At 45.2% G+C, this 26,930-nt stretch overlaps 1 protein-coding gene across 4 annotated transcripts in view; it reads left to right on the forward strand.

Annotated features, from left to right (window-relative positions):
• DNAH11 (dynein axonemal heavy chain 11) overlaps positions 1–26,930 on the forward strand; it is a 296,286-nt gene that overhangs the window by 21,807 nt on the left and 247,549 nt on the right. For all 4 annotated transcript variants that reach the window (XM_084791554.1, XM_084791555.1, XM_084791557.1 and 1 more), the window contains 7 exons: positions 1,481–1,648; positions 14,912–15,028; positions 19,667–19,804; positions 22,403–22,527; positions 23,162–23,357; positions 26,067–26,171; positions 26,337–26,732. In XM_084791554.1, coding sequence (XP_084647680.1) covers positions 1,481–1,648; positions 14,912–15,028; positions 19,667–19,804; positions 22,403–22,527; positions 23,162–23,357; positions 26,067–26,171; positions 26,337–26,732 — 1,245 coding nt within the window. The remainder of the gene's footprint in view (positions 1–1,480; positions 1,649–14,911; positions 15,029–19,666; positions 19,805–22,402; positions 22,528–23,161; positions 23,358–26,066; positions 26,172–26,336; positions 26,733–26,930) is intronic.

The following is a 26,930-nucleotide window of genomic DNA, read 5'->3' on the forward strand; positions in this document are numbered from 1 at the left end:
CTGATTTTCAGTCAAGGTTTTTTTTTTAACTGTTATTACATGAGATTAAGTAAATCTCTTTACACTGGGCACTGTGGTGCACACCTGTGATCCCGGCACCCTGGGAGGCAGAGGCAGGCAGATCTCTGTGAATCTGAGGTCAGCCTGGTCTACAAAGTGAGTACAGGAAAGACAAGGCTACACAGAGAAACCCTGTCTCTGGGGGGGGAGGGGAGTACGTCTCTTTACCTGTAGTGTCGAGACATAATTCCCCAAGAGCTTGTGGGAATCTGAGGGACAGGGAACTGTAGGACTCCCTCTTACTGCAAATGCTAAAAAAAATAAATTTATAAAACTCAAAAGTAAATTTCATACCTAGAAACTCACTTGATAACTTAAAGTCTCACACTGTCATTTTATGTTTAAATGTTCTTTATTTATTTTTGAGGCAGGGTCTCACTATACAGCCAGACTGGCCTCAAACTTGCTGGACAACACAGGCTGCTTCCAAGTCAATCCTCTCGTGCCTGGAGTTCACAAGCCATTTATATAGATATATTTATACCATTTACATGTATATAATACAGATGTTATAGGACTAGTAAAACCTTTCATAAAAGTAAAAAAAAAAAAGGAAAATTTACTCTAAAAGTAATTTTTAAATTATTTTTTTGTGCACAGGGGTTTTGTCTGTGTTTATGCCTGTGCCTCACATGCATGCAGTTCCGACATATTCCACAAGAGGGCGCCAGATCCCCTAGAACTGGAGTTACCCTCCATTGTCAGGCACCATGTGAGTGCTGGGAATATAGCCTGGGTCCTCTAAAAGAGCAGCCAGGACTCTTAACCACTGAACCCTCTCTGAATGCACATGGTTTTGTGTCAAGTCCACAAGCCGGGGCGTCTTTAAAAGCTTTGAGCTGATGGCGGTGCCTTCTTTTCCTTGTAGAGTTTTTCTACAGATTTTACATTTTTATTGTTAAATGTAAGATTTTCACATAAACTAGGGATCTGTGTGAAAATTCTTATTGTTGGTCAGCCTGAATGCCACTAAAATCTCTCAAAGAGCCAAGGATGACTTGATCTGGGTCCTCCCCCCTTTCCCCCACCCCCAGCGCCCCATCTCACCCCCCACCCTGACTCCGTCATGCCGCTGGGTCACTGCAGAGTCTAAGTGGCTGAGCTTGGAATGTTGGGTATCACCCAGGGAGCTGTCTGCTTTACCGTTTAGATGCCCTCAAAGGGTTCATGTGTTCATGGTACACTAGGAGCTCTATCCACTGTGAGGTAGCTTTTGGTGTTTGAAAACGGAGTGTGATTTTTAAAATCAGCATTTGCTCTATTGAATAAAATCAGCAGCATTAGTTTTGCCCGTTGATTCTGAATGTTTGAATTTTTTTTTGACTCTTTAAAATGTCCTTTTCTTGCTGTAGAGGATAGAAAAGTCATTTCTTTCTATTTCTATTTCTATTTCTTTCTTTCTTTTTTTTTTTAAATTAAGGATATATTTGTCACCATACTGGAATTTGAAAAACTGGAAAGACTGGAATTTGGTGGCACCAAGGGAGCCATCCTCAATGCACAAATCCACTTGATGAGTGAAGAATTTATGGAATGCTGTAAAGTATTTCAACAGAGCGTTTACGACCCGTCGGACTGTGATGACATGGTAATGTCACGTGTTATCCTCTTTAACACTAAGGAGTCTATCATTTCAAAGCTAAAATGGGAGAGGGAATGGAGTGACGGTTTGAGCTATCCAGGATGACCCTCATAGGACCCAAACCTGTTAATGACTCTCTTCAAACCTAGCTCCTTGTTGAGGACCAGGGACCAGGTTTGAGCTTTCAGTCTAGGTCAGTTTCTTATGAATATAAAAATGGAATTTCCTACATTCACACTTACTGATCTGCTTGTCCAATGTCCATGTAACTTACAAGCTTTATTTTTAAACTTTTCCATGTAAATCTTGGTCTGTTGAAACAAGCAGTTTCCTTACCGTCTTTACGTCACCCACTAACATGCGTATTGTCACATAATTTCTGTTATTTTTAACTACTAATAATTTCTTGGTTTGAGCTTCAGGGATGGGGAAAGTTCCAGACTTAAGTGGCTTCCAGTCTCTACTGCTGAGCTGATGGCCAGCCTTTCTCCGCCTCTAGGATTAAAGGGCTTTTTATGTGGTTTGCCAAAACCAGAATTGAATTGCCAAACCTTTAGTTTAATTTACCTTAAAAAAATAAACCATATGGGATGTACACTTATTCGCTCTTGTGTATATATTGTTCAGATCAGACTTTGGAACATAAGGGTGCAGTGTCAGCTCCAGGGAGCCCAGGTTTGAGTCCCACTCACAAGGGCAAGCAGGCTGCGCTATGAGCCAGGATGCTCTTTTCTGGCCTCCATGGGTGGCACTGCATGTGTGTGGCACACAGACATCTGTTCGGGAATGTCTCTTTCGTTATATGGTGGCTCGATTTAAATTCCTTTCATAAATGTTATTCTGTGGAATGTATAACGTAGGAAGCTGCTATGGTGGTGCGTTTACAAATAGCTTCTCAAAAGGCCTTTAGTGATCGTTGGTCCCCCCTCACCCCATTACTTCCCTCTCATCCCCTCCCCATTTAATCCTTCGATTCCTGTTTCCCCTCTGTCTCTTTGTAACGCCGTGTTCTGTCTCCCTGTCCTTGGAAGGTCCTCTCCTCTGTACTCGTACCTTACTACATGCCTGACCTCTGGGCTTGTTTGCGTTGAAGCACACATATTTAAACCCTAAAATCCAACATGCACACTGAAGAGTAAGCATGCAGGATTTATCTTTCGGGGTCTGGGTTACCTTACTCATGATAATTATTTCTAGTTCTGTCTAGTTGGAAGTTTCAATTTTCTTATCAGCGGAAAAACATTCCTTTGTGTAAATATTCTACGTGAGAAGGGGTTTATTTTTAGCCTGTAGTTCCACATCGTGGTTCATCACTGAGGGACATTAGAGGAGGAGGTGATGCGGAGGTTACGGAGGAGTGCTGCTTTCCGGCTTGCTCCTTATGGCTTGCTTGGCCATAGCTCCTGGCGCCGCCAGCCCAGAGGTGGCACCACCACAGTGAGCTGATGCCTCCCACATCAATCACCAGTGAAGAAAAGGCACCACAGGCTTGTCAGTCAGTGGGAGCTCTCTCTCCCAAAATTATTCTAGTGCCGAGTTGAGATAAAACTAACGGGTATACCCACTAACCTATTCTTTTGCAAATGTCTTCTAACTTATACAGGTTTTAGCCACTTGTTTTTTGAGGCAGGCAGCATTTGCAAGAATTTAGCTTTGTTCTTACCGCACAGCGCTTATCTAAGTGTGCCTGGGACCCTGAGGTCAGGGAGTTTGACAGCCGAGCGAGTGGTGTGGCAACTCAATCTGAAAAACAAAGCAATCACTGTCAAGACAATTCCAACATTATTCCTCCTCAAGTGTCTCTCCATACTGAATGTCCTATAAAGTACCTCAGAGAGCCTGGCGAACATACTGACACCCGACACACGTCTGTGCTCACTCTTTTGTTCCTGTTTTTACACACAGAGCCTCCAGCACACAGCATAACCGTCTTGTGCTAACGGTGTATTTTGGGAGTCTTTGTGAGCTGTTATAATTATGTTTCTGCTTTCTTTTTTTCCCCCTCACAATTGCATGCTATTCAATAAGTTGTGGAATTTATTGAGTAGCTTGTGTTATTTTAAACTATTATTTAGAGTAGTAGGAAGAGTCATTCAGTGGTTCAGCTAGAAAGTTCTGCTTCTAGGAAGGATTGGGTGTACTTTTTAGTAGTCCTTGTGTTAAAAAAAACTAGGATCCTAGCCATTATGTATGCATGTGCATGTGTGTGCACACACACATACATACACACATGCACACCCTGGCTAAGAACCACAAAAACTCAAGAAACAATATGGAAGTACATTCCTAGGGCTTTCAGAATTGGAACCTACAAATGCCAGGAGGCGCACACTACGCACCCCTATAAAAACCTGAGGGACCAAGAAGAGGGCACCCCTAGGAAGGCAGAAAACATGGAGGCATCTGCACTGTAGCCAAGCACCAAAGGAGCAGCTGTGCTCCACAACCACCACACCAGGAAGGCTGGGTAAGATGTTTAAAATTCTACCCACTTGGCAACCTAGTGCTCCATTCCTTACCCCTGCTGGGTGGTGTCAGTGGTGGCTGAGAAGGAGCCATGGTCTTCACGCCTGCTAGCCAGGAAACAGCCCTCCTCCTGTGGTGCTGGAGATCATATGGAAATATGATTTTATTTTTTGGCTTCACCTAGTAGACCCTCATGTCCTAGGGGTGGTATTCCAGGAAACCTAGTTGAGAGTGAGGACTTTCACCATAGCTGAGTGGTAACAAAGCCACTAGCATGTGATTCCACAGAGCCCACACAGGGAGCTGGGCCTCCGGGTCTGGTTCTAACAAGGAGACATCGTACCTCGTGTCTTAGGAAGGTGTCAGTGGAGAATCTGGACCTGCGTCTCCATCTGACAGTAATGGAGTTTATGGTCCAGAGTCTCAGCATTTGGCAACGTCTGTGATTGGTTGACGAGCATGTAGTTTACTGTGAGCCAAAGGGCTCAGCTAAGCCTGCAAGCCGCACTGAGATGATGGAGGCCCTGGAGCCCAGGCCAGTGTCACAACCATTTCTCCATGGTTTTCTTCTGGAAATTTTATGTTTTTCACTGATATCATTAAGGCTTTAATCTACTTTGTACTGATTTTTAAGTTTTAGGAGGGTCCAAGTTCACCCTTTCATAAATGGATAAACTTCCTAGCAGCATTTGTTTAAGAGACTGTTGTTGCCCTACTGAACGGTATCAACAATTGATTGTACGTGTGAGGGCTTATGTCTGGGATTTCTATGCTATTTCATTGATCTATATGCCAGTGCCATACCGTTCTCAATATTGTAGACTTGTAAGTTTGTTGCTAGAACGTATGAGCCTGCCAGCTTCAGGAAGATTTGATCAGACCATTAGGATGATGTTTTTAATTGCTGCAAAGGTATCAGTGAGGGATTTTGACAGGCATTAGATTGACTTGGGCAGATTGCTCTGGGTAGCATTGTCTCTGAAGGATATTGAATGTTCTGTCCCATGTAAGTGGACCATCTTCCTACCCACCTGGCCTTTAATTGCTTACTGCAACTATTTTCAGCCTCTGGTATACAGGCCTTTGACTTTCCAGGTCAAACATATTATGAAGCAATTATTTTATTCTTCATAACACTGCTATAGAAGGAATTGCTTTCTTATCTTTTTAGGATGGTTCATTGCCAGTATACATACATGTTTTCTTCTCCCTGGGTGCATACATGTATGTGTCTTGTCTGTGTAGGAACATACTCATATGGGGGGAGGGGAGGCAAGAATCAACCTCCAGTACCGTTCCCCAGGCTCCGTGTTCCTGGAGCTTGAGAATTAGGCTAGGCTTGCTGCCTAGGGAGCCCAGAGCTCCTCCTGGACTAAAGGCACATGCCACCACAGCTGGCTTTATTTATTCAGACTCTAGGGATGGAAGACAAATCCTCGCTTCCACAGACAACACTGCTTTACCAATGAGCCCTTCTCCAGCCCACGACTGGGCTTATGTGTTGCCCTCTCACCCGCAGCCTTGCTGAGTTTGTTTATTGGCCTCATTTCTTGGGTGTGTTATCTTTAGATGAAGCCATGTCACCTGCAAAAAGATATGGCTGCTTTCCGTTCCGAGGCCTTTTGTTTTACTCGCCTAATTGCCCACCTGAGGCTATTTCTATATTAAATTAGAGGTGGATATCCCTGTGATGTTCTGGACTTGTTAAGAACTTACCCGCCTTCATCTTTGGGGATGACAATCCGCTCAGTGCCCACAGGGCCCCTCGTCGCTGAGTGTTTTCCTCACAGGAGGATGTTGAATGTGGCAAAGCTGCTTCTGCATCAGTTGAGATCCGTGTGAGGTCCACTCCCAACTCTCATCCTGTTAGTGTGGCATACTGTGGATTTCCTTTTTCTTGTTTTCTTTTGTGTGTGTGAAACCGTCCTGCGGTTATGGGCTATTTCCCTTGGCCACTGTGCATAATTCTAATATGTTGCTGAGTTCTGCGTGCACACTGCCTCACTATTCATAAGGGACGTAGGTCTCAAGTTTTCTCTACTTGCAGTCTTTATCTGACTCTGTTATGAGAGCACTGTTTATCTCAGAATGAGTCATCAAGTACCCATTTCTTAACTTTTTGGGAAAGTCTGAGAAGGAGAGCTCTCAATTCTTCTTTAGGTACGTGTAGAATCACCAGTAAAACCATATTGCCTGCAGTTTTATGTATCGGGAAGTTGTTGGTTACTGATTTAGTCTCCCTACTAATTTTGGCTGTTCCGAATTGATCTTGTAAGATGGCACAACTCCAGGAATTTGTTCGTTTCATCTGGGTTATGCTTCCTTCTCTCCACCCTCCCAGAAGTCCTGCCACGGCTGGGACCACAGGCATGTACCACCATGCCCAGCTGTGTTTTCTAATTCTGTATGTAGTTGTTCACAGTGCTGTACTGTAATCCTTTTTGTTTCTGGTAATAATTCCACTTTCATTTTCATAATATTGAGTATTCACAGAAAACTGACTGAGAGACTTAGTAAATCTAGCAAAATTTTGCCAACCTTTTGAGTTGGTGTATTGGATCATTTTTTATGTACTGTATTACATACAAGCATTAATCTCCTTTAGTTTCCTGTTTTCTAGTGTGTCTTTGCTCTGCTCTTTATTTTTCTCAGATGTGAAACTAGAACAACCATTTGAATTTTTAAAAACATTTTTTAATGTATCCATAGCTTTAAAATTCCCTTTTAGCACATCTATTGCATGTTTTGAGTTAGAGCCTACTGAAAGTTTATCTCCTCTTTGCTACTAGCACCCTTCTTTCTTTCTTTTCTTTTTTCTTTCTTTCTTCTCTAACTCCTCCTCCTCTTTTTTTTTTTTTTTATGAAGACAAGGTTTCTCTATATATCCTTGGCTGTTCTGGAACTTGCTCTGTGGACCAGGCTGGCCTTGAACTCACAGAGATTTGGTTAGCTCTGTCTCCTAAGTGCTAGGATTAAAGGTGTGTTCTACCATCACCCAGCTTGCCTCTAGGCATTTTTAATCTCTCTTGTGACTTTTTCTAGATGGTGTTTGGTCATGGGAAGTAAACTTTTGTATTTCTCTGGACATGTAAGATAGTGATATGACACAGTGAAAAGTGTTTTATATATAATAATATCTATATGGCATATAGACATATATATCCAATATAACTTTTAAATGCACAAATTATTATAAAGAGTCAGGAAAGTATAGAGAACAAACTGGAAAAAAAAAGCAGGTCCTGGTGTACAAATAATCATTAGATGCAAGTCTTTCATATACACCACTTCAAAGACAGATTGACAGAGTGAATTAAAACATATGACCTAATGCGTGCTTTTCTTTCCAAACACAATCATGCAAGCGTGTTATAAGTAATTGGGTATATACGCAAGCATTAATCAAAGGAGATTAGAAATGATTACAAAAATGTCAAATAAAATAAACTTCACAATGTGGAAAGTTGCTGAAGAGGGTCATTTCTCAGTGACAAGGGGTCAATCCTCTGAGGAAGCAGCAGAGCCCAAAAACAGTGAAACAAAGCTGTAGCGCTGGGCAGTGTGCACACCCGTGAACCCTAGCACAGCTCTGTCCATAGCTAAGAGTGATTAGAAGATCAAGGAATTGACAGAAATAGACACTGCCAAACAAGCACACCTACTAAACTACAGCTGAGCTTGCATCCTACCAAACTATAGCTGAGCATGTGTCCTACTGAACTACAGCTGAGCATGCATCCTACTGAACTACAGCTGAGCATGCATCCTACTGAACTACAGCTGAACATGCGTCCTACTGAACTACAGCTGAGCATGCGTCCTACTGAACTACAACTTAACATGCATCCTACTGAACTACAGCTGAACATGTGTCCTACTGAACTACAGCTGAGCATGTGTCCTACTGAACTACATCTGGGCATGCATCCTACTGAACTACAGCTGAGCATGTGTCCTACTGAACTACAGCTGAGCATGTGTCCTACTGAACTACAGCTGAGCATGCGTCCTACTGAACTACAACTTAACATGCATCCTACTGAACTACAGCTGAACATGTGTCCTACTGAACTACAGCTGAGCATGTGTCCTACTGAACTACATCTGGGCATGCATCCTACTGAACTACAGCTGAGCATGTGTCCTACTGAACTACAGCTGAACATGTGTCCTACTGAACTATAGCTGAGCTTGTGTCCTACTGAACTACATCTGAGCATGCATCCTACTGAACTACAGCTGAGCTTGTGTCCCACTGAACTACATCTGAGCATGTGTCCTACTGAACTACAGCTGAGCATGTGTCCTACTGAACTACAGCTGAGCATGTGTCCTACTGAACTACATCTGAGCATGTGTCCTACTGAACTACAGCTGAGCATGTGTCCTACTGAACTACAGCTGAGCATGCGTCCTACTGAACTACAGCTGAACATGCATCCTACTGAACTACAGCTGAGCATGCATCCTACTGAACTACAGCTGAGCTTGTGTCCCACTGAACTACAGCTGAGCTTGTGTCCTACTGAACTACATCTGAGCATGTGTCCTACTGAACTACAGCTGAGCATGTGTCCTACTGAACTACAGCTGAGCATGTGTCCTACTGAACTACAGCTGAGCATGTGTCCTACTGAACTACATCTGAGCATGCATCAGCAGACCTGCTCAAGTGCCTATGGGGCAGGTGCCCAGCCGGCCTGTCCTGTATCCTAGTCATAAGATAAACCTCAGCCAAAGTAAAGGAATTAAATCATAGAGGGAAGCTACGCAGGCCTCCAGCACAGAGCTCCCATGTTACATGCCCACTCCTCAAAGAGAGGGAGGTAAGAATGGGAAGGGATGGCGGAGGTGGGGCTCAAGGAAAGGAACTGTTTTGAAGGTTTGTTCTTGTAATTTGAGACAGGCTTTCTCTATGTAGCTCTGGCTGTCTTGGAACTCATCTGTAGACCAGGATGGCCTTGAACTCACAGAGAGCCACCTGCCTCTGCCTCTGCCTCCCGAGTGCTGGGATTAAAGGCGTGCGCCACCGCCACCTCAGCTCAGTTTTTGACCTTTTAATGTGGAGCAATCTACTAGAATTCGGTAGCCATGCTTCAGATTTTGATCTTTGGTCTTCTCCCAGGCTAGCTGCGTATCCCATGTTTCACCTGTGTCTTTCTAACCAGTACAGTGGCCATGGGTCTGTCAGGGGCAACCCACAGTGCCCCTGGGGTATGTTAAAACAGTGTGACTTCAGCCTTTAAATGCACAATCAGCTCAGCATACAAACTTCATTGTCAACCTGAGGAACAGATGAGCCAGGAGCACCAAAAAGAAATGGATGACACCAAAGCATGGTTTACTGAAAAGATAAAGTTCTTAAAAAAAAAAAAACAAGTTCAGATATAGCCAGTGGACAGCTCATTCTCCGCGTGTGTGTGTGTGTGTGTGTGTGTGTGTGTGTGTGTGTGTGTGTGTGTGTAGGGGGCAGGGACTTCCTCTGACATAGACTCTGGTACCAGTTATTTGATCACTTCCCCTTGGCAGGGTGGCCTTTCAGGCACACAGAGGAAGGGGATGCAGGCTATCCTGATGAGACCAGATAGGCTGTTGTCACATGGTGGAGGAGAAGGCCTCCCCCACCGTGACGCCCCCTCCCCCAGGTCAGAGGACTAGGGAGGGGAATAGGGCAGAAGAGGGAGGGAGGGAGGGTGGGAATGGGAGGATATGAGTGAGGGGTAACAATCAGGATGTAATGTGAATAAATTATAAAAAAATATAAAATTATAACATAAAAAAACTTCAAAGAAATACAAAGAAAAATTAGCATTAGCAGGAATAAAATTGATGGCTGCAGACTTGTAGACATCCAAAGATTATAGGGAAAATGCAAGAGAAACCAGGATGGAGCTTCCACACATGGCTTTGACAACTTAGATGAAAAGAATCCACTCCTGAAAAGTCTGTGCTCTGTCACAGTTCAATGGGTAGTTTGAATAACTCTGCTAAAGAAAACTGGATTTAAAATTTAAAACTCCCCCAAAGGAGATATTCTGACCCAGATGTTTCACTGGAGGATTCTGCCTGATGTTTCAGAGTGAATACCAATTCTGTGGACTCTATTCTCAGCAGAAAAGAGGGACCCACTTCTCAGTCCCTGAAGAAGATGGTGTGGCCTGCCCAATGCCCAAACTGAGTGAGTCCATACGAAACAGAAAGAGGGGCAGCGTGCTCTATCATAAATACATGTGTCACTATGTAGTCAGATAGGATCTGGCAGGACATGAAAGGAACTATTTTTGTGGATGGTTTTAATCTTATTTTTATTTGTAAAGATAAACTATATGTACATATAGTTTGCACCAAAGTCTTATAAGACACAGTGAAAAGGTCATCAAAATGAATTAACCTCTCTCTCTCTCTCTCTCTCTCTCTCTCTCTCTCTCTCTCTCTCTCTCTCGTTTTTTGATTTGTTTTTTGAGACAGGGTTTCTCTGTGTAGCCTTGGCTGTCCTGTACTCATTTTGTAGACCAGGCTGGCCTCAAACTCACAGAGATACACCTGCCTTGGCCTCCCGAGTGCTGGGATTAAAAGCGTGTGCCACCACTGCCTGGCTTATTTTCTCTTTCTCTACCTAGTCATTCTGAGTATGACCAGAGCAACTGAGGTCTGGTTCAAAAACCCCAAATATGGTTTTGCTATGAACCCAACAATGTACTTAACCCTCTAGACTCCTTTATCCTGTATATCTGTGAGTTTTTGTATTCTCTGACCTCTCTCTCAAAATTTCCTCCCACCTTCCCGCCATAATCCCGCGTTCATGAATAGTAAGGCCTTAGGGCAGTTTTCTTTGTGCTTGAATCATCTCACTTGCACAGTGTCCCCTAGGAGTGTCTGTGTCACAACAAATGACAAGGTTTCCTTTTTCTGAGCAGAGTAGCATTCTGTTTTGTATAATCTCTCCTTCTCCCTCCCTCCTTCTCTCTCTCTCTCTCTCTCTCTCTCTCTCTCTCTCTCTCTCTCTCTCTCTCTCTCTGTTTAACCCATGTGTGTATTGACAGCACTTACATTGTTACATATCCTAGACTGTGAGTTACTGGCCCTCAGCTTCTTGCAGCTGTCTTTCTGAGGGATTCTGCGTCAACTGAAAGCCGACTCAGGAGGTCAGTGGGTTACATGGTTGCTCTATTTTTCACATTTAGGAGCCTGCACTTGTTCTCTCAATGGCTTCCCCAATCTACAGTCAAACCAGTACAGAGGGAAAGTAGACCACACCAAAGGGGATTTGACCTAGGTGTGTAAAGGAGGTTCAGTATTTGGTGAGAATTCGAAACTGATATTGCAGTCAACAGTTTAACCCTCTTGGTCAAAGGATACAAAACAGTCGGTGCGTGGAACAAACGGGCCAAGAGCTAACTAACACCTGAGGTATAAGATGTCCGTTGTATGGAAATTGGGATTTAAAAATAACTGAAGTGGTGGGGTGGGAATTGTGCTAATCACTCCAGAAAACAAAGCTGACCAAGGTTAATATCTAGTCATGCCTCCCCCCGCCCCCCCATTGACAGGGCAAGACTTAAAGCACAGGACACTTCACAGTGATTGATTCAATGGCCCGGTTGCCATCTCCGCTGGGAATTTAATGGAAGGCTTAAAGTGAACCTGTTCAGACTGCCTTTACCCGTCCCCCAGTCCCACACTTGACTGACTAAAACTCTTCAAGTGTCACAAGTCTTAGGGGAAGTGCTCAAGGTCCTCCATAATCTCTCTCATTTTCTCAGGACACCCAGTTCCTTCGTGTCTGTCTGGGAAATACATACATGGCTCATTTCTCTCCTGGGCTGCAGCATTCACCTCTGAGCTGCTCCCTCTGGCCTGTTTTGGCTCCATTAATTTCTTCTCCATGCAGCAGCTTGAGAGCCTTTCACATGCTTAGACAAATCATGGGTTTTTCTCTAATTAAAACCTTTGATGGCTTCTCAGGATGCTAATAAAGGCAATTTTGTACTTTCTAGAATATAGACACATTTTTATGATGACTCCTGAGTCATAGTAACTCCCTTCCTAGCCAGTAAGTACTTACTGAGAAACAGCTATGGGCTGGGAACCATGTAAATATTGTTACTATCACTGTAGAAGCAAGTCTGGCCATTAGGCTGATTGACCCAAAATCAAAGGAAAATGCCACAGATGATGGCGACACAAGCATGCCTAGTGCTGGGACAGGCAAATGGAGGTCTGTTCCACAGGCGAAAACACACACAGACCAAGTAGGCAAGACAGAGGTCGGTAACGGAGGTGAGAAGTTGTTCGAGGTTACATCTTAGAGTAAGGTCCCAGCCATACCGGCCCCTGAGGACCGTGCTGCTGCTGCTGCGCTGTTTTAATCAATTCAGCGATCAGAATTCATGACTGACTCGAGATAATAGGAGCTTGACGTGGAGAGACACAGATCACCGAGGCTGCATCTTGGAGGATATTTAGAGCTGGTGATGGCAGCCTCGACGAACCAGTGGTGGCTGGGACAGTCATGGCAGAAGACATGGGCAGTTGTGAGAGAAGATGGCTAGCGCTTTAAAAAAAGAGCCAAAAGGCCTTGCCAAGTTTCCTTTAGGGTGTATAAAAAGACAGAGAAGTCATAAGTGTGAATCCTCTGTGGCAGTGTCTTTTTATTAAGTGTGTATTCGTGTGCAAGTGCACTGTGAGCGTGTGTGTGTGTGTGTGTGTGCATGAGTGAGAGAGGCGGCTGTTCATCCTTTAGCGGATTGTTGGTGCCTGACCCACTGAACTGCCCTCTCAGCCCCTCCCTGCTGGCTTTTCTAAGGGGGAGGGGCATTTCTAAATTTGGTTTAAGAATGTCATGTAGGAGTATACACACGTATGTGTGCACATGTGCATGTATGTGCATGTCTGCGCATGTGTGTGTATGTGTGTGTGCATGTGTGTGTATGTGTGTGCGTGTGTGTATGTGTGCATGCATGTGTGTATGTGTGTGTCATGTGTGTGTGCCTATGTGTGTATATGTGTATTTGTGTATGTGTGTGTATATGTGTGAGTGCATGTTTGTGAGTCTGGGTGGAGATTCTTGTCTCGTCCCTTCTGATATTGCTCGTTGTGTCCCAGGGTGAAACGCTGAAGGACTAGAGACTCATGCCTTCTGTGCTGAGAAGCGGGTACGTGAGGCTTGTTAACACTTGTCGTGTTTGCTTCGGTGGCTTTTGAGTGGACAGGATGCTTGCCTAGAGTTCAGGACACTTGGCTTCACTCTCTTGATGCTCAGTGTTTTGGTGACATAGAATCCAGACCCCACCCTGAGCTGACCTACTCAGGGGTTTCAGGCCGCTTGGGCAACGCACTGTGATTCGGGCATCTTGTAAACACATTTATTGTCCCCTTCTGGAGGCTGCAAAGTCCAGGGTCAAGGCCTCAGCTGAATCCCACTGTGCCTTCCTCGTGTGTGTGTGTGTGTGTGTGTGTGTGTGTGTGTGTGTGTGTGTGTGTAGGGGGAGGATGAGAGTCTCTCTCAGGCCGTAAGAGGGCGTGGGTCCCATCCAGTCAGGAGGGCCCTGCCTCTTCATCACTTCTAGAAATCACTACCCCTTGCACGTTGGGATTTTCTCATGGACTCCGGGGGCAGCAGAAACACTGAGACCATTGTGGGCACATTTCTCCACAGAAGCCAGAGGAGGATGGGCTTTATGTACAGTAGTGTAGCTTACACATTACATATTATTATAATTGAATTATTAGATATGGTTTTAAACAGAAGAGATGTCAGGTTATAAACCCCTCTCCCCAGAACAAATTAAAAACTTTTTTTTTAAATAAATGAGTCAATGTAACAAATATATTCAGTGGCTAGGCAGGCCTAATTCCTTTTGCACTAATGGTCAATGGCATTAGAAAGCAAGTTTGCAATCACTGCCTCAAAGGAATAACATACATTGGGCTTGTTTAGAATGAAAAAAAAAAGCATCTTGCTACTGAGTTTGTTTTGCCACTTAGGAAGTCAAAAAGCAATGTCAACGTGTGCCTGTGCCATATGTGGTTAAGACTGAATTAACTACCGCCCTGAGAGCCGAGCCCAGCAGGTAGAGCTGGGGTCACGACTGACTGTTGTTGCTGACTTTGCTGGTGGACAGGCAAAGGCGGTCGCTGAGCTGAGGCTGGGGCGTGCTCTTCAGGCACCCTGGTTGTGAAGCTGAGAATGGCTGCGCGTCCCCAGGGACAGCTTTCCTGTGGTGCTGTGGAGACAAAGTTACTGTCTTTCCTCCCTTCTGATTATGGGGTGGATGGTTTTGCACGAGGAAGAAACTGGGGGCTGTCAGCTGCATATTGATGAGAACCCAGAAAAAAGTGTTAGAGGATCTCACTCACGAGGCTTCTGCACCGGTGCGTGCGTTTTGGTTCTGACCCGACCGGGAAGGGGGGTGGTGGTGGTGGGGTGTTTTCCATGCATAGGGTTTCCATTGCACAAGGAAACAGACGACCCAGCCTTCTAGCAGGAACTGTACCCATTTGCTTACGATTAAGGTGGCTGAAGGAAGGCAGACACGCTGATGCCCACACACGAGTGTCGGGGCCAAGCGCCGAGAGGGCTGAGCCTTATGAAGAGAGGGTAATGGGCCGCACAGGCAGAGTTCCAGAAGGTGACCACTTGTGCAGCCAGTCAGATGCAGCTGCTGTTCCTCTGTCTTTCCTGGGAAGCTGAGAGACTGAGGGCAAATAAGGCCATCTCACTTGTCTGCTGTCTTCACTGTTGGCACCATCTCTCTAACTATCGTTTTTTGTTTTTGTTTTTTTTAACTTTGCATGACACAGGGGTTTGAAAGCGATTATTTCAAATTTAAGTCCAAAATCCTGGATTTTGACAGAAGGCTTGGCACGCTCCTTTGTGAGGGTCTCTGCACCTGCTGCGACTTGGGATCTGCGTTTAAGGTTAGTTCTGAGGACACTCGCAGGAAAATGAGTAATTTAGACCATTGGATGAAAAGGCCGCAAACACGTTCTTCAATGATTGAGGCGAAGCATTAACCGCGTCAGTCTCGCTCCCTTCACACTCAGCCCCCGGACAACAAGGTCTGAATAATGACGTTTACTCTGGGAAGGTCATTTTAAGGACGTGTAACTTTTGATCTTTTCTGGCAATCACTATATTTTAGCTTTTATGTCCTGTAGAGTAAATTGAATGTGGCAATGAAATATTGACTCAACAGTAAGCCACATTGAAAAGTTAAAAATATATATGTAATTTCAATGATCCTTCTCTTTATACAGTTTGCATATGCTGGCATCATCTGCCAACTTTATTATTCTGACCAAAACAAATAATGACTAGTCTTCCCTGTCTCATCAAGTGTAAGACACCATTGATTACAGGTATTATGTATGTGTCAATAAGGAAAAAATGCTGCTAAATTAATTATATTTCATTGATTATCTAGTACATTCTGACCTCAGAGATACTGAAGCATGGAAGAATGTTTTGTGAGTGAACTTAATAAGGTATATGTGTATTAAAACCATGTAAAAGGCTGGGTACGTGGGCTAGTGGCGTAGTGTTCGCGCCGCTGCTGTGTGAGCAGGTGGGAGAGAGAGAAACAGGGAGGTGGGGTAGTTCTGGAAAGGAAATGCATTTTGAAAACTCCCGGAGACGGAAGCTTGTAGTATGGAAACAGGAAGAGCATGTTAAAGAAAAGTGAACTGCAAATCACATGTTAAGTTAGGGTTAGGTGAAACCCCAAAGGAGGACGGAGTGTTTGCCATCCAAGCAGGCACAGCTGGGAACCAGGGGCACACTTCATCGAGGATGGCAGTGCAAAATGATATGGCAGGCAGATTTTCAAGGAACGTGTTAGTGGATTTTGAGTTTTCAGATGGGTCGACAGACACTGGTGAAGCCACTGCCTGAGAAGGACCAAATGGTGTACTTTTTTTTTTTTAAACAAACAAACAAAATTATTATTTTCAGGTAAAACTGAGCTGACCATTGGCCAAAATACACAGGGTGTTTCTATAGTTTCCTCTCTTCGGTACAATTACTTTATATTTCATATGCTATTTTTCCTTTGGCTAGATAGACATTTCTTAGGTTAAATGATAGCATCCGGATTCTCATTTAGCAGAGTTAGGCTTTTTTTTTCTTTCCGTAAAAGAATAGTAGTTTTTTTTTTTTCAAATTCTGTGCAGAGACTTCTTATATTTATATTACTAGAAATTAAATTGTGCTCTTTTAAGCTTTTGTGAAAGAGAACAGAGCGAAGGGTTAGTCTAGAGAGATTCCTAATTCCATTTAATTAGCATTCTAATTGAAATCCTCTTCCTTGCCCAGTCAGACATCAACATGGGTGCATGTTAGTCTATTTTTTCTAAGCAGTTTTGTCTTGTTGTCAAGTGGTTTTTTTCAAAAAAGCATTCCACATATTTGTAGTTGACTGTTAAAACAATAAGATAAAATCCTGACTTAGAAGCCTAGGATGATGGGACCGCATCTCTTGTAGCCTTTGTTAGGATTAAGCTGCCTTGTAGACAACAGGAACTTACTGATGGCCTGAGGGCGGTCAGATTAACTGGAATTAGACATGACACGATGTTGGGAGGGTAATGGCAGGAGAAAGCTGTGCAGGGTCATACACTCCAGGGAGACAGGATCTCAGCCACAGGCGCAGGCCGATGAACTCTGACCACTGAGCATCTTAGAAGAGGATTATTTTCGTAGGCTGTTCCGAAAGATGACACTTTGATGTCCGCCCTGGGTAAAGGATTCTGGTGTGTCAACCTGTAACACTTAAGAGCCTAGAGTGTTGGCATCCACTGAAAAATAAACACAGCGCTAATAAATGGATCGAAGATCTGTGTTGAGGTGACTTGAGGTGTGACTGGGAAAAAGAGTCCAGAAAAGATTTTAGACAACACACAGATGGAAGTCCAATGTGCTCCAGAATCCCGTACGTCGTGAAGCCCAGCACAGGGCCACAGGGGACACATTCCACATCGTGAAAGTCGGCTTCACATACAGCACTGTTGAAATAGTAGATGCTGCTGCCTTGAGTCTATGTGCAGATGTGACATATGGATTGTAATGGTTAGATATGGGCTCTAGCCCCAAGATATCTCATGCGTGTGTGTGTGTGTGTGTGTGTGTGTGTGTGTGTGTGTGTGTGTGTGTATAGAATAAATATTTCCAAATCCCCCAAATCCTGAAGGCCAAGATTTTTTTGGTCCCAAGCATTTCCTGATAAGGTATGTTCAACCTGGATTAAAAATTTACAGTAATATATATATTATAGAAATAGATTACGTATATATATCTTCAGGTACCCACAGGACTAAAAAGTCTTTGAACAAGGCAAACCCAGGGAAAATTAATATTAGTACCACTTTGAACGATCCAGGAGAGTCATGGATCGCTGCCTAACATTAGGAAGCTGGAAGGGAGATGGGAATCAAAGAGTTCTGAAACCGAATCTTTAGGGAAAGAAAACGCAGGCTTCAGGCTCCAGCTTGCAGGGCTGGTGTGAAGGGAGGCAGTTGTTTGTCCTGCCGGAAGCTTCAGGACACTTCGTGACTGTAGTTCTCACCCTGGGGGCAAACAAGTAGGAGCTGGCGGTGGCGGTGACTGTCCAGCAGGTCACACAGCGCTACTCTTCGGCTCCCTGGCTTCTCTTCGGAATGTTTTCCTGCTTTTTCCTTTCGTGCACTCAGGGCTTCAGCACAGCCAGGTGGGTAGGCAAGATGAGCTGGAGCCAGGAACCTTCTAGAGAATGTAAGGTTGTGTGGGGAAAGAAATGCATTTCCAGTTGGTGTTGGGGTTCCCTTGGGTAACCTAGGAGGGCGGTGGTCCCTTGTGAGTTCACAGGAAGCCCCAACCAACAGAACAGTGGGCTGGAAAAGAAAGCTAGTAATTAACATTTTGGTAGGTGGCTGACCAGGTAGGTTTAAAATTATCTAGAGGTTTCTGTTAATGTTATAAGCATTATCAGAAAAAAAAAAAGCCAGAATGTATTTGTCTTTGGTGGACCATGAAACAGATGCATTTATATTTAGCCAGCATAACCTTTTCATTGTGTTATCTTCATTGAGTGTAGCGTTAGGAATGTTCACAAAACTTCTATAACGAAGCTGTTTTTTAATAAAAGTTTTGAGGGACACCCATTACTTCCTAAGGGGGAAAAAAAAAGAACAAAATTCTCTTCATTTTCATGTTGCTTTACTTGGTTTTTTTGAGATACCTCTTGAAGAAAATAACAGTATAAGGATCGTAAAGTGAATAAATAAATAAACTAATTAAAGAAAATACCAACATAAAGTACATAAAAATGGGCACATTAATGCGCCCACATAGGCATAGTCTAGGATCCCATAGTGGGCATCTCAGCCGTGCATAGCTTTGAACTTGCTTATATTTCCTAACACTTACATGCCCATGCTCAGCTCAGGTTAGAAATTACACATGCTGAGATAATAAACGGAATCTTTGCAATAGTGTAAAATTACAGCATTGAGCAAAACTTAGGAAGCTGTTCCATCCTGAAAAAATTTTTTGTTTGATATTCAGCCACTAGGAAGGGACATGGGAGGAAACGGGGCCTCGGACAGGGCAGTAGGAGGGGCCGGTGAAGGGTGAGGCGCCTTTGCAGCCCAGCTCCTCCGCTAGTCTCTGGATCTTGGCAAGCTACTTTCTCCCCGCGATTCAGCTCTCGTGGGGCACTCTCTGAGAGCCTGTTTCTAAGGCCTTCAGTTAATCACGCTTGGACTCTGATTGCATACAGATAATACATCCCCGTGTGACTTAGCTTGCCGAGAAAGCCACATCATGCGAACACATAAAATAATTCACACCAGACAGTAATCTTAGCCCATCTTTGGGGACACTGGTGAGGAGCTGGGAGACCCGGGAGTCTTCCTTTAGTGAACCTTGGAGGGCGTGGTCTTCACGAAGCTGGGCTGCCACCAGACTGATATCTCTATGCCCCACTCCCGTGCCAGGCACTTCCTCTGCTTGGTAGTAGTTTTTGCCCCCTCATAACTTAAGTTAACTTAATTCAGACAGCCGCACACTCTTTCTGAGAAACAGTTGAAGGCTTTAGCCAGGACCTTTGTGTGGAAAGGGGGCCACCTGCAGTGTTTTGGGATCAGTACCCCCAGGCCACTGTTGGGGTGACTCAATCTTAGGTGTGCACTAGGGGCAGATCAGTTATTTTAATTGGTACATTTGGTGTCATCATGTACGGGGAGAAATACATAACACACTTTTAAGTCTTGCTTCTACTTTCACATGCTGTACACATGTTGGAGCCAGCACGCTCATAGACGTTGGCTCACTTCCGGTCCTGTCAATTTCCATGGAGGCAAAAATATTTTATCTAGAATTTGGTTTATTGGTTATGTAGAATTTTAAGAAGACACAAAAATAAATGTTTTGTCTTTTTGTGGCACCTCGTGTATTTTAAGGTCCTAAACTCTCAGCCTCTAATGGTGTAAGAAGGTTAGTTGGGGAAGTTGTGAGCTAAGTTCTTGTACTGAAAACTCAAAGTTCTTAACCTTTCTTAAACTTTGATTTTTTTTTTTAAATAGCTGTTGACCATATTTGGGAATTTTCTAGAGAAACCAGCAGTCATGGAAATTTTCAGCCCACATTACGGCACGTTATTGAACATGTTTAACGAAGAGTTGGATATGTGTAAGCATCTGTATAGTGACCACATGAACCGGGTGAGTAGTGGTAAGACAGCACTGTCACCGTGCGTGTGGGTCGTGGCCATCAGACAGCACTGTCACCATGCATGTGGGTCGTGGCCATCAGACAGCACTGTCACCGTCCACGTGGGTCGTGGCCATCAGACAGCACTGTCACCGTCCACGTGGGTCGTGGCCATCAGACAGCACTGTCACTGTGCGGGTGGGTCGTGGCCATCAGACAGCACTGTCACCATGCATGTGGGTCGAGGCCATCAGACAGCACTGTCACCGCGCATGTGGGTCGTGGCCATCAGACAGCGCTGTCACCGTGCATGTGGGTCGTGGCCATCAGACATCACTGTCACCACGCATGTGGGTCGTGGCCATCAGACAGCGCTGTCACCGTGCATGTGGATCGTGGCCATCAGACAGCACTGTCACCGCACATGTGGGTCGTGGCCCATCAGACAGCACTGTCACGGCGCATATGGGTCGTGGCCATCAGACAGCACTGTCACCGTGCATGTAGGTCATGGCCATCAGACAGCGCTGTCACCATGCACGTGGGTCATGGCCATCAGACAGCACTGTCACCGTGCACGTGGGTCGTGGCCATCAGACAGCACTGTCACCGCGCATATGGGTCGTGGCCATCAGACAGCACTGTCACCGTGCATGTGGGTCGTGGCCATCAGACAGCGCTGTCACTGTCCACGTGGGTCGTGGCCATCAGACAGCGCTGTCACCGTCCACGTGGGTCGTGGCCATCAGACAGCACTGTCACCGCGCATGTGGGTCATGGCCATCAGACAGCACTGTCACTGTCCATGTGGGTCGTGGCCATCAGACAGCACTGTCACTGTCCATGTGGGTCGTGGCCATCAGACAGCACTGTCACTGTCCATGTGGGTCGTGGCCATCAGACAGCACTGTCACCGTGCATGTGGGTCGTGGCCATCAGACAGCACTGTCACCGTCCACGTGGGTCGTGGCCATCAGACAGCACTGTCACCGCGCATGTGGGTCGTGGCCATCAGACAGCACTGTCACCATCCACGTGGGTCGTGGCCATCAGACAGCACTGTCACCGTGCACGTGGGTCGTGGCCATCAGACAGCACTGTCACCGTCCACGTGGGTCGTGGCCATCAGACATCACTGTCACTGTGCATGTGGGTCATGGCCATCAGACAGCATTGTCACCGTGCGGGTGGGTCGTGGCCATCAGACAGCACTGTCACCATGCATGTGGGTCGTGGCCATCAGACAGCACTGTCACCGTCCACGTGGGTCGTGGCCATCAGACAGCACTGTCACCGCGCATGTGGGTCGTGGCCATCAGACAGCACTGTCACTATGCATGTGGGTCGTGGCCATCAGACAGCACTGTCACCGTCCACGTGGGTCGTGGCCATCAGACAGCACTGTCACCGCGCATGTGGGTCGTGGCCATCAGACAGCACTGTCACTATGCATGTGGGTCGTGGCCATCAGACAGCACTGTCACCATGTATGTGGGTCGTGGCCATCAGACAGCGCTGTCACCGTCCACGTGGGTCGTGGCCATCAGACAGCACTGTCACCGTCCACGTGGGTCGTAGCCATCAGACAGCACTGTCACCATGCATGTGGGTCGTGGCCATCAGACAGCACTGTCACCATGCATGTGGGTCGTGGCCATCAGACAGCGCTGTCACCGTCCACGTGGGTCATGGCCATCAGACAGCACTGTCACCGTGCATGTGGGTTGTGGCCATCAGACATCACTGTCACCGTGCATGTGGGTCGTGGCCATCAGACAGCACTGTCACCGTGCATGTGGGTTGTGGCCATCAGACAGCACTGTCACCGTGCGGGTGGGTTGTGGCCATCAGACAGCACTGTCACCATGCATGTGGGTCGTGGCCATCAGACAGCGCTGTCACCGTCCACGTGGGTCATGGCCATCAGACAGCACTGTCACCACGCATGTGGGTCGTGGCCATCAGACAGCACTGTCACTGTCCATGTGAGTCATGGCCATCAGCTAGCACCATCTTTATTGTGCATAAAGATTGGATTCATTAGCTAATTACACATGAGGTTAGAAATTAGTATCACTAGCTGGGCGTGGTGGCACACGCCTTTAGTCCCAGCACTCGGGAGGCAGAGGCAGGTGGATCACTGTGAGTTCGAGGCCAGCCTGGTCTACAAAGTGAGTCCAGAACAGCCAAGGCTACACAGAGAGACCCTGTCTCGAAAAACCAAACCAAACCAAACCAAACCAAACAAAACAAAACCAAACCAAACAAAACAAAACAAAAAAAGAAATTAGTATCACTGCATATAGGCATTGAGTATGTGTTAGTGATGCAGATTGAGACAGAGACCTTCTCTACCCTAGGAAAAAAAAACTCCACCGCTGAGCTATACTTCCAACTGAACACTTTTACTTAATGGTTTTCTTATGGAGATGGAGAACTTGCTTTGGGACCTTACTTCTTCATTAGTGATGTTATTAATCACCCATGCTTAATACCGCTATGAAAATAAAATAAACATCTCCTTATATGATTAGAGAATGACCCTGACTAGGTGTCCTCCCCCCTTTCCCCCCTTTTTTTTGTCTCTTCCTGAAAATGCCAACGTGCAGATTGAACGCGGTCATGAAATTCTCAGCAAGAACATGCCATTCACCTCTGGGAACATTAGGTGGGCCAGGATGCTGCTTGAACGTCTTCAAATGCTTTGGTCAGACTTCGCATCCCTCCGTCATCTGTGAGTAGACAGGCTTACACTGTGACGAATTCTGCCGGTGTCGTGGCTGTTTCTTGTTGAAGCAGGGTTGTCTACAGCCCGGGCAGCCCTCAAATGCATCAGGTGAGAGTGACCTTGAAGTCCTGACCGCCACCTCTCAGGTGCTACGGTTGTAGCCAGGTATCACCACACCTGGGTTCCGGCTGGTTTTTGACCAGGGAAGTGGCTGTTGGTATTAGCACGTCAGGATATGCTGGCCCGGTTCCTTTTTGGCTGGGCTCAAGCTGGTGAAAGGGCTGTATTGTTAACAATTTTGGAATATTTTCTAGGAATCAAAACTTCATACTGTTTATATTGTTTTCTAGTCCATTTGTCTTTTAATCTCTCCTTTTCACTCAGTGTCTGGAAAGTTTACTATTTTACTTTCTCTTCATCAATCTCCCTTACTTTGTCACACAATCCCCAGTGCTGTTTTTTTTTAAACTTCCTGCTAGAAGCTGGTAACTTGTTGATACTTACTGAAGTCTTTGGCTTTAAGCGGAGGCAATTTTAAAGCGCTGTGTGGCTTTCTTCTCCCTCTGATCTTTATAACCCTTGGTTCCATCCTCTACTGTAAAGTAAGCTGCACTCAGTTGACATAACCTCGTTGCTCCAGGTTCCCGGGCCATCCTGACGAGGCTGCAGTCTGTCAGAAGTATGAGGAAATGATTGCTTTGCTGGGCCAATTCGAAAGTCATATCTATAGCGAATGGAGAAGAAACGTGGATGAAACCTGTGAATTCAACCTGAACCAGCCCTTGCTTAAATTCAGTGCCATCGACGGCCTTCTCAGTGTCAACTTTGACCCTAAGGTAGGACGCTGCCTTTCTAAGCGCATTAGAGGGGCTACTGGTCTGGTCCTGAGGCCTCCCTAGTGGCGGAGAAGTCACTTCAGTTAAACTCTATTTTGAGGAAATGGCAGTCCTGTGAGGGCTATAAATTTAAACTCAAGAAAGCTTTCCTTCCAGAGATTTATTTTCGTGTGTGTGTGTGTGTGTGTGTGTGTGTGTGCACCCAGTGATCTTTCTCATTTATACCTTATTTGTTTATCACCATGTTTCTTATTGGTCTTTCTGGACACCAAGATCTTCCTGTTGCCCAGGCTGACTTTGAACTCACTTTGTAGCCCATGTTGAACTGGCAGTCCTTTTGTCTCCGCCTCCTAAGCAGCATGGGTTACAAGCCTGTGTGCCCACGCCCAGCCACCTCCTCTGTTCCTCATTAGTTCATTAGCGTCTTGTGATTATGACCTTAGCACTCCATACCCACCTGATGGTGCACTACCGAGGATCAGGCCCAGCTCATCTTTTCCATGTTCCAGCTTCGTGCCAGATGCCTTGGCGCTTAGTGACCCACTTCAGCTGACTGCTGGTTCCTATAGTCTACTAGATGGCTTCTGGCCTTTGTGTTTTTATAATAAGTTCCTGGTTGTTTTAATTAATTAAAACATGAAAGGATGAAACAGATGAAAAGGAGCAAAGGCCTATCGTGTTTTTGGCTGAAAACGGTTTTTCTGTTTGCCATCATTTCTTTCAAAGGGAAGATAAGCTTGTATCATGGTGGCTAAATTGACAGCAGTTAAACAGTAATTTAAAACATAAAACAGCATATTGACATAAAAATATTAACAGCCGAGTAACATTTGGAATGAATATTTTGGTTTTGTGGAACGTCTCTTTTGCTGTCCATATTGTCATGTAAGAAAGGGAGACGTCAAGCCTTTGTAATATTTCTGCCATATTTTCATTACATCTTTTGAGACAGGTTCTCATGGAGCCAAGATTGGCCTTAGATTTGTGATCTTCCTGGCTCTACGTCCTTAGTGCTGGGACCGTAGCCATGTTCCCCGCACGTGGCTAGCCTAGTATCATATTACGTATCAATGACAACACAGAAGAAGCCTTATTAACAGGAGTGTGTATGTGTGTGTGTGCATGTATAATTTCAATATGCACATAATAAATATGTGTAGATATAGGTATGTGCGCATGCATGTGTGTGTGTGTGTGTGTGTGTGTATGTGTGTGTTGATGGATGGATAGATTGGTTGTTTTTTTTTTTTTTTTTTTTTGAGACAGGGTTTCATTATGTAGACCAGGCTGACTTCAGACTCAGAGAGATCTACCTGACTTCGCCTCTCAAGTGTTGTATGATGTTAGACATGTAAACTACCATGCTTAACCATATGTTCTGTGTACAACGTATATTTTGAACAACCTATATTTTAGTAAGTTTGCTTTCTAGATGAGAGGCACAAAATCTCTCTTTTCTGTTTATCTCCCATGAATTTGCATGATAGTAGAAGGCAAGCTTCTTTGAAAGTTTCTGTGGGAAAAAAAAAAAGAGTATGGCAAATTTCAGGTAATGAAGAATACTCAGTACTATGTAGGTGGCTACCTAGAACCTTCCCTGGCAATCCCAGTGCCTGCCTTGCTGAATTAGAGGGTCATGCTGAACACCCTGGCTCTGGTCTATTGCCCTAAAATAAATACAAATACCACTATCACCTTATTTTGCTAATAAAAACTTGGTACACCAACATAAGTAATTTATCAAAAAAAGTTAAGAGCACTTACTTCTGATTTCATAAAACTGGTCTCCCCGCCCACACCCCCTGCGTGGATTTGGCGTTTCCGTTATTTAGTGAGTGGTTATGGGGTGGAAAAGGCATCTTCTGGACACACTGCAGGCATACGTGTTCTGGGTTTAATTTTCTTTTTGGAAATTGCAATTATTTCAAGATAGATAAATAGCAAAGTTTTAATATAAACATGAAGATAGCTATAAAGACAGTTGCTTGCCGTGTTCAGGGATGACTGAGAGCCTCGTGGTTTCTATACAGGGCCTTGTTTTCTGTCGAGAACTACGGTGAGCATTAGAAGAAAAAAAAAAGCCCCAAAGCCATCAACTCTCATTCCATGGAGTCTTTGAGTTCTACAATGCTCAAATATTAAGATAGAAATTTAATTAACTAAAAAAAAAAAAAGCATGTGCAGCAAATAGAGTTCATATAGACACCATACTGGATGAAGGCATGCATGGCTGGGACGTGACAAAGTGGGTGGGGCAAAACCCTGGCTACTTTGAAGCAGAAATACAGTTAGTTGCCAGACAACATTGAAGTAGTTCAATTTAAAATTCATCTTAATATTGAAAGGTAGTCTTATGTCTAGAGATTTATTTTTGTTTATTTGAGTGAGGGAAAGAGAGCAAATGCACAGAGCACATGGGGGTCAGAGGACAGCTTTGCAGGAGTATTTTCCCTATTTGCGTCTGAGGTCAGCTCTCGTTTCTACAGCTGCACCAAGTGCAGGCACCTCCATCAGGTCCTGCCTCCACCCCGTGCCACTGCAGGAGTACTTAGGACTGCAGGAGTGAGCACGTCGGAGTTTTCCCCAGGGGACCCAGGAACGTGTGGAGGTTGTCGGGCCTGCATAGCAAATGTGTCTCCTGCTAGCTATCTTATTGGCCCAGAAATGTATTCTTGAGGTATGCAATAATCCTCAATATTCTTGAAACAGCTTGTGGCGGTGCTAAGAGAAGTCAGATACCTCTTGATGCTGAAGAAATCCGACATTCCAGATTCAGCTTTAGGCATTTTCCAGAAAAGGAACACTATTTTAAAGGTTTGTGGCTTTTGGTTTTTTGGTATCTGTAAGATGAAGGTACTTTGGGTTTTATCTTTTGGTTTGGAGGCCTGTGGCACTTGGTGCCTCTCGGATGCAGGAAGGTTCTAACGTATCTGGCCCCCTTTTCTGCACTTTCTCGCTTGGTTCGTTTCTCCTGCTCAGCACATTGGGAATCTTGATCTCCTCGTACAAGGCTACAATAAGCTGAAACAGACCCTTCTGGAAGTTGAGTACCCTCTCATTGAGGATGAGCTCAGGGCTCTTGACGCGCAGCTCAAGGTGGCCACAACGCTGCTGACGTGGCAGGGTGACTTCTGGGGCTACACGGAGAAGGTGCAGGCGACCACCGCTGAGCTGGAGCGCAGAGTGGAGCAGGCGCAGAGCAACGTACGGACGATCCAGCAAACCATGCAGGCCTGGGCAGAGCGGCCGCTGCCGCCCCGCAGGGAGCCCAGAAGAGAGGCGGCTGTCTTGGCCTTGGAAGACAAGGGGGATCTGTTTGCTAAAAAGTACCAGCTGATCCGGGAAGACGGCTGCAAGATACACAGCTTGGTAGAGGTAATGGCTCCCACGTTTCAGTGTATATAGATATTTTTATTTAGTGAAGAGGAAGGAAAAAAAAAAGGGCTAAAAGCAATGTTGTAGATGAAGCCTTAAGGAGGCAGTAGATGGCTTTGCTGGAGGTTAGGGTGGAAGAACCTGTGTTATTTGCCTGTGGTTTGCGTGGCCTGCTACTCCTCATTTCCGAGGAAGAGA

Source organism: Acomys minous (assembly GCF_964271855.1).
Source record: "Acomys minous genome assembly, chromosome: 8".
Lineage (NCBI taxonomy): Eukaryota > Metazoa > Chordata > Mammalia > Rodentia > Muridae > Acomys > Acomys minous.